This window comes from Dendronephthya gigantea, unplaced genomic scaffold, assembly GCF_004324835.1.
Source record: "Dendronephthya gigantea isolate DGI-Jeju-01 unplaced genomic scaffold, DenGig_1.0 001125F, whole genome shotgun sequence".
In the NCBI taxonomy this organism is placed as follows: domain Eukaryota; kingdom Metazoa; phylum Cnidaria; class Anthozoa; order Malacalcyonacea; family Nephtheidae; genus Dendronephthya; species Dendronephthya gigantea.
Window position 1 is genome coordinate 1 of NW_021164135.1, and position 8227 is coordinate 8227.

Genomic DNA, 8227 nt, shown 5'->3' on the forward strand with positions numbered 1-8227 from the left:
CTGTCCCCGTATCTGGAAACACGGCTCACTGCTTGTCTAACTGTGTTTTGCTTTTCGTTTTCTAGGGAGCTACTAATAATTTTTTTTTGTGTTTTTCAGACAAAGACGATCGTAGTTTAGTTTCGGTATCCAACCCTAAGAAGCCACCCCATATCCATGCCGTCAGTTAAACCCAGCCAGCAATTGCCTTCATGCTAATTGTGATGCTCTCATTTTCTAGGAACAACTCACCATATTTTTTGTCGTTTCAGCTACAGAGTTAGTGGGTTGTGGGTTGTTGGATGTTGTGTCGTCGGTTGTGTGTTTTGTGTTGTGTTGTACTGTCTTGTCCTCTACGTTTCGTATTGTCTGCCAGTCGGTTTGGGAGAAGCCCTGTAGCTCTCTCTTTTTCCTGGCCACACAAAGAACACATTTTGCGGATACTCCTTTTTAGGAGTTCATGGGTTCGAATCCCATGAATGTGTCAATTTCTCGCTGATATCTAATGTGGTCCGTCTCAAATACAAAAGCACAACATCCAACGGACAATCTGCATCCTTTCATCACACCAACTACAAGTGTTGTCCTCATACAACAGAATGGAACTTCCAACGGAGCAAAGAGTAACCAATACCCAAGATGAAGTTCTTGTACCTTCTCAAACAGGACAGAATGCGGCACTTGTTAATGAAGTATTCTCGATGTTTAAGGGATCCTCTCAGTTAGACGTCCGATCAGAGGATATTTCAAAGTGGTAAGCTCATTTAAACTTGTGTTTACTCTGCGAATAATTCACCCATTTTAATAAATATGAGACCACTAAACTCATTGCTGTCCGGTCGTAAACGGCGCACACAGATAATTTCGGTTTTATCTGGAAGTGTTTTATCAATTCAACCAGAAATTGTATTATCTTAAAGAAAAAACATTTACCTATTTGTATAACTTTAGTTCATTTCAAAAGCTTTCCTATAAGCCAAGATATTTATTGCAGAACTTGTACTTTTTAAATTGAATGTTAGAGAAGCAAAAATACGCAAAGCCTTCCAAAAATCTCGCCTAAAAACCTCCAAATATTTGTAGCTTACATTGGGATCAATATTTTCATATATTTTACTCGAAATACAGTTGCTTTGGCGATTTGTAGTGATATTTCCAACAAATGTGTTTACAAACGGAAACCCGAAAATGTGCATATATTATCACCATATTAGCGAAAATTTGACAATTATGACCTCTAGGGACAATTTTACCCAGAAATCGATTTCTGGGCTTATTTTACCCCCACGGGGTAGGCAACATTACGTTTTTGACACCTCTAACCTCACGCGACAACCACTTGTGCATGCGGCTGAGCAACGCCTCGCTATACACAATAACAAATAAAAAAATCTATATTTTTCGAGTTTTTCTGCCCATCCTGACTTAAATCCTATCAGAAAAGATAACTAATGCCTTTACAGTTTATATGTAACGGTTAAAAGACGACAGGATAAAAAAAACGAAGAAAATAACGAAATTCCAAAGGCGAGTTATATTTCCATTTTGTAATCCTGTGTAATTTGATATGATTTTTAGAGCTGCACTGCAGTGTCAGGTTAACAGCAATATTGATTAATTTCTTGATTAGAAATTTTCGAGCTATATTTTGGTGGTATTTTTGTGCTTTTTAAATTAAACGGATTAATTTCAACATTAAAAAACCAAGATGATTTCATGATATCTGGTGATGGAAGCATGACAGCATGGGTCATAGCGCTAAGTATTATGCGTACACAATATTTCACTGGTGTTATAAAAATAGATTTTTTTTCTCCCTTTCCTATTATGTAATTGCCATTTACCAATATATATGTAACTGTCAGGGGTTGGGGGTATTATGTGAATATGAAAGAAAACAACCTGCATTTTGTTCTGTATATTCTTGTGTTATAGAAGTCAAAAATACATGCTGTTACTATACTGTATAGGCCCTTGTGATTCATATACAATTATAGTTTCAATTGTGTGATAGTTATGTTCTTGTAATCTCAATTGTAGATTCTATGGCATATAGAGTCGAATTGGTACGGCAAAATATCTTTGAGTATTGAAGTTTATGGCAGTTCTTCAGGTATGTTCTGGCAATTCACTGAAATACTATTTGTTCGCTAAGGAATGTTGTCCCATGGTAGCGGTACGCATGAACCTGGGATATCACAATGCTGATAGCCTCACAACCCTGGACAATAATATAATAATTTACTTGTTCCTTGTGTTTCAATTTTAGATCAAATAAAGTATGGCAACCCAGGAGTTGCTAACAATTATTACCTTTCTCTTATCACTGACTACACCTCCATCCATCGCTGTGCCATACATGGATTTGATGGACTGACATACCAAGCAAGGTAAATATTGCAGGCTACATGGTATATGTTCAGTTTATTATTATGTCATATTAGGACTATTGGACATTTTTTTTATTCATTAATTCCCCTATATGGGAATGTGATAAAATTCGATGTTAACCCCCAAGTAAAGATTTCACAAAATCAATGGAAATAACGCTGTACCTCGACTGGTTTCAATTCTGGAGGAGCCGTGTATGGCAAAATTATATGCATTATCATTTCATTTTTGTTGATGATTGTTCGATGGTGTTTTGGTGCCAGAAGATAATTGATACTAATTATTGGCCCACGTACTGAAGACACATAACATCCCAGATAATAGCAACAAGTGTTGGGAATGCGGATAAGTCGACAGGACATGGTCGCTTAAATGAGGCAGCTTCCTGGTCTGCACGGAAAAATAACCAGGACCAAATGCATTCGGCAAGAAAGATGTTTGTCGGAGCGATTTCACTCAAAGTCGTCGTGATTATAATTAGTGGGTGAAGACCTATTCTGTGTCCTGTAGTTCCGACGGGCAAAAATTCGATCATTACAAAATAAATGGACTAGTCAGGGTTAGCTGGATTAATAAGCAAGGCTTCTACAGATTACCCTGTCACGTTATATGCATCACATCATTTCCATGCGGTCATATATAACTTTTAATGTGTGATTAAGATTAATTGTTTAACAAATTATTCATTTCATTAGAGACTCGCTGGTGGAAAATGTCCTATCACCAACTGTAACCGCGCTTTACATCCGCATTCATCCAAAGACATGGTACGCAACATATCTTTGAGAATTGAAGTTTATAGCTGTTTTTCAGGTATGTTCTAGCAATTCACTGAAATACTATTTGTTCACTAAGGAATGAGAAATGACTGAGAGATCCATCTGACTGAAATATATAGCGAAAATTTTTCAATAAGTGGCTTATGTAAGAGCGAGTTTTTGATTTAGAAATAAATTCTTTACACCCTACCAGCGGGTTTGTCAGGTTTTTTACTAACTTAGGTGCATTGGAATACAAGTAAAAATAAGGCGTGTTTTAGAAGTTATACCTGGACGAGGAATCCAGCATATCATTATGAGGAACAAAGCTATTATAGCGGTATATACTCAGGGCTATCACAATCAAGTTTAGTGTTATCGCTTTATTTCAATGTTTGCTGCACGGTCGGATTCTCACAATTAAAAGAAAATCAAGCGAAAAGTTTCACACGTACAAAAGTATAGGTATGGAACTGGGGCCGGTTGTTCGAAAGATGGATAACTTATCCAACGGATAAGTCCTATCCAACGGATAAATCTGGATAGTTATCCATTATATAAAAACGCGTTGCAGGAAGCGTGGATAGTGAAGTGGATAGCTACCCAATAGATAAGTTAAAATTTACCAGAAGAAAACAGTATTATTCTGAAATTTCGTACCACAACGTCAGCTGTTGCTAAGCATTTACAACATTGAATTCATAATCATTACGAATTCTCGAGTATAGTTACTGAATGGAAAAGGCTTGAACAAGTGATTTGCTCGAACTTTGCACTTCACATCATAGTGATTTTATTAATTAAACACATTGCAATTTTATTCCTTGACCTAGCAACGCTTTGCCTTTCGGTCCAATAGCAAATTTAGAAACACTATTTTAATGTTCGTGAATGAAATTACTTAGATATTAGCAAGTTTCCTTGGAATAGGTTGAATCTTTCTTTGCATATTCGCGTTTATAAACTGATTAGAAGCGTATAGTAAATTTACCACCTGTTATAAATGCGAGGATGTCCAAAAAATCGCCGGTCGAACGGAATGTGTAGGCAACGTGAAACGCTGCTGCGACAAATTGCACTTCGAAAACATTTTTAATATATAGTGAATACAATCATGATGTGTATTAGTTTGTTGAAACACAGTAAGAGGAATATTGCATTTTTGTCCTATTTTATATAAATGTTTACAGTGTTACCTTGTATCTTTGAATTTATCCACTGGATAGTGGATTTAAACCACCTCCGGACCTTGGATAAATTTATCCGGTAGATAGCGATTTTATCCTCTGGATAAAGTTATACAAGCTTCGTGCAACCCAAATCACACGCTGGATAAAACTTATCCGTTGGATAGTGAGTTATCCGTTGGATAGCGACTTATCCACCTTTCGAACAACCGGCCCCTGTTCTTTTATTTATCGGAATAACTAGTGATGTGATCTTACATGAAGCATTTTAAGTCATGCTGCTAAATAGTCGTGCTGGCTACGCCACTGAGTATTTTATTTGCTCGCAGAGCCTCGTCTGCTGAACGTGACCGTCGGCCAGTCTTCACCATGTACGGTGACAGTTATTTCTGCCTTTTAACTTGCCGACATGCAATGTTTCATTGCACGGTGAGTTTTCAACTTTACTGAAGGCGCTACTATACAATATGCAATTTTCCTTACAACTTGCAATGCAATTATAACTCCGAAGGATGTTAATTTGTAAAGAGTGTTCGAAATACTAAGGAAACGTTAGCAGATCCTAATAGATGTTCGTATTTGACAACTTTAGATGCCTCAGGAGTAGAATGGTTTTGCAATTTGCAAGGAAAGTTGCGTAGTGTAACAGCGCCTTGAGATTGTTTCGGAAAGCTGGTTAAATTTCGATGTAACTTGCAAACATGTAATGTTTCATTGCAATTGCGAGTTGAAAATAAGGGTCATTGGACGGAAGAACGGGACAAGTATCGTAGTTTTCAACATACCTTTTATAAGGGCGGAGACATTGATCTTCCATCCACGGTCGGTTTTATCATTTTTTCTGCTTTTTCTATCATTTCTTTATCCTACAAAAGACAAAAACCTTGTTAAATCGTGGATCAATCTAACACTTTTAAAAGCTTTCTCTCCTAACTGAACTAATTTTATTTATACCGTATAGTTCTATCAGTTCTAAATTGTCCTTCATGGAGGTCCAGTAGGGGTCATCCCGTATTGATCCAGTGTTACTACAGGAGGAAACCTGAACTAAACTGACTTTATTTATGCTGGATAGCTGTATCAGTTCTAAACTTCAACCAAACTAATTCTAACAATTCGAAAAAGCTGGGACTTCAGACGAAAAAGGTCAGCCGATTTTGAAAAATCTTAGATGCGGGGTGTTATAAGGCGGTTAGTAATTTCATCATCACCTTCATCCAAGGATGTTCCAGAGCTTCTGAAACCGTGATGCATTTTCTGTGACCAACAGTAAGCAGTTTTGTTATAAGATCCTTAGCTTCACTGCTAACATTCTTCCAGAGGTTGTTCGGAAATTTATACGACCCTTCTTTGACTTGTTTCTCCAATGGGTTATTTGCCTGCTTTGAAAATAAAGAAGATCCGGAAAGTCTAAAAGACGTTAACTTTTCATTGACGTACTCCAATTTTGAAATGAGGTTAAGCTACCTCCAGCTTCATTACAAATCGTGTTCACTACGTGAATTTGAGTAAACTGAAGTATATGGCATACCAAACATATAACACACGATTTCTTGTAGGATCGTTCTTCAGGCTACGGGATTAACATTTTGGTAGCGAGGTAACTTGGTGTACCACAGATTGTTTCCATATAGGAATTCTGATCTAAAAAATTAATTGTTATCATTGAGAAACTGTAACAATGAGAAATAACTGAACCTAAAACGTTTGCAGAATGCGCTCTGCTTTCGTAAAACGAAATCACGGACAAAACTCGGAATTGAGATTATAGTGACTTCCAGGATTTGCTGGCAATGGTCACATCGAATGGTTTCTTCAAATACAATTTAAAGGGCAATTTAAACACAAGTTCAATACACAACCGACACAAACCTTTATAAGCGTTTCGTCATACGAGGAACACAATAAAACATTTTCTGGCTAGAGAAGAAAAAGTTAAATTATGGTCGTTAAAGTTTAGGATATAAAGAAGTAGTGATAAATAAATTAGGGCGTGCTTACCTTCCAATCCCTGTTAGTGATGCCATTTTCATGTAAATGCTAAAAATACGAAACAGTATGAATAAAGTTAGTTTAGTTCAGGCTCCTGCAGCAACACTGGATCAATAACAGATGATCCTTAGCTTGGTGTCATTAAAAGCTCCAATCTCTTCGTGATATTTTCCATAAACTTTAGTCATCGCCTGTGAATGAAATATTCCAATTTGTTTAATTCATTCTTCGAAGGCTACACATGGCTACATTCGCGCTAAACGACATCCTCACCTGAAGGCACATTGCTTTCATAGTTGGTTTAGTTGTCAATAGGAATCAGTGATACAGATCGTTAGACAACTCGAGCCTGAAAACAAAATAGAAAAGTCGATCGAATCTTGAATGGTTTCATCCATGATTCTATACTTCTCTACTACATTCTGCAGGACAAATAACATTGCGTGAACTGTGCAGCAATATAGAGAATAGGGGGAAGCCAGACAGAAAAGCACATGGAAAGTAGTTTGAATATTTGCAAACCCTGATAGATAAATGTCGTGGACTCACACATTTGTTATCGGCGTCTCCTCGTCGTTTTGTTCCAACAAGACTCTCAAATAATAGTCACCTGATAGCAGAGATACGTTACTGAGTTTGATTCCTATCGAGGAATAAGGGGGGACGCTTTATGAAGAACTGTTAAAAAGCTAGAGCAGTTAGGCTTATCACTAACCTATTTCAGTTCATCAGCTAAACATTCATACAGGACTTCAAACTAAAGGTGATTCCAAAAGACAACGTAGTTTCCACTCAGATCTTTTTCCATTGCAAATGCGTGCAAATCAGATTCGAGTGCCCCAGAAGTTCCTCTCGCGTCTGTCACATTGAAAACATAAGAAATTGTTTCATACTCTTTTACGAGAACAGTTTAGAGAAAGAGGTCAGGACTATTGAATTTGTCTTGTTATACTCATAGCGACAGGAAATCCTCCATTACATTTCCATTTCCTATATTTTCAACGGAAACTAACCTTAACCTTCGAGACTCACCTTGTAATTCCAAATCAGGTTGTACGCTGTCAGATCTTGACTGAATCTGTAAAAAAGATCCGCTTAAATATCATTGCTTTTTCATCTTTCAAACGACTAGAACATTTTCCCATTTTTTAATATGAACACTTACTTGTAATAAAAAAACTGGATTTAAATTCTCACATCTTTCCTGGATTTGAATCCTATTTTTGTCCTCCAATGCGAGAGATATCCTTCAAGTTGATTCCTCAACGTTCCCCTCGTTTTTCCAGAGCTCTAAGACACAAGTATAGCACGTGAAATAACAGGCTTATACGTACATGCAAGCATGCATTATGAAATTTTGGAACACGATTGTTGATTTAAAACGTACTTCTGCAAGCTTTACATTGTCACGAATTGATAAACGATCTTCTTCAGTCTCTGGTGGCTGAAGGAAAGATAAAAACTTTCCAACAAAATTGTTTCTTTACAAAAAGGTTTTACACTTCTGAATGAATTACCATTTAATTATTTCCTCAGTGGGGCAGTTGGCACAGTTTAAGGATGAATGATGGAGTTTAGTTACCAAAGCAGTTGATACCACTTAGTCATGAATACGATTGGTTAGTCAGAATCACCTCAATGGGTTTATGTAAATAATGGCCCTCGCAAAAAAGTTTTCAAAGATTTCTTACTTCGTCAGGGCTTTCAAGGTAATAGAGCAAACCAGCAGGCTGTGAAAATCGTATTCAAATTTATTACATAATTGTTTATGAACCAAAAATTATGAACAGGAAATCTCGCATTTAAACTTTCTTGTATATTTTAGACATTAAAAACTATAACTACTTTAATACGAACATTATTCTCGCAAGTAATGCCATTGCTGTTGGATGATGCTATGCCAACAATAATGATTATAAA

The 8227-nt window shown here is 36.7% G+C and overlaps 1 protein-coding gene and 1 long non-coding RNA gene across 6 annotated transcripts; both read right to left on the minus strand.

Moving 5' to 3' along the window:
- Positions 1-2343: 2343 nt before the first annotated feature.
- On the minus strand, positions 2344-6229 carry LOC114545023 (calcium/calmodulin-dependent protein kinase type II delta chain-like). 5 transcript variants are annotated; one of them, XR_003690781.1, is made up of 5 exons: positions 6188-6229; positions 5783-5959; positions 5527-5697; positions 5101-5181; positions 2344-2383 (listed from the first exon to the last, which is right to left on the minus strand). XR_003690781.1 is itself a non-coding variant. In XM_028563446.1 (4 exons), exons 2-4 carry the CDS (start codon positions 5792-5794, stop codon positions 5104-5106), a joined length of 258 nt encoding a protein of 85 aa, XP_028419247.1. In that variant the 5' UTR covers positions 5795-5959; positions 6188-6229; the 3' UTR covers positions 4964-5103. The 5 variants fall into 5 exon arrangements, 2 of the variants coding, with proteins under 2 accessions (XP_028419247.1, XP_028419246.1); XR_003690782.1 differs by lacking the exon at positions 2344-2383 and having other exon boundaries at positions 4964-5181; positions 5527-5694; positions 5847-5959; XR_003690780.1 differs by lacking the exon at positions 2344-2383 and having other exon boundaries at positions 4964-5181; positions 5847-5959.
- A 225-nt stretch (positions 6230-6454) lies between these two features.
- On the minus strand, positions 6455-6896 carry LOC114545021. Its single transcript, XR_003690779.1, has 3 exons — positions 6857-6896; positions 6581-6656; positions 6455-6498 (listed from the first exon to the last, which is right to left on the minus strand). It is a non-coding gene; the product is annotated as an uncharacterized LOC114545021 (long non-coding RNA).
- Between the last annotated feature and the right edge of the window lie 1331 nt (positions 6897-8227).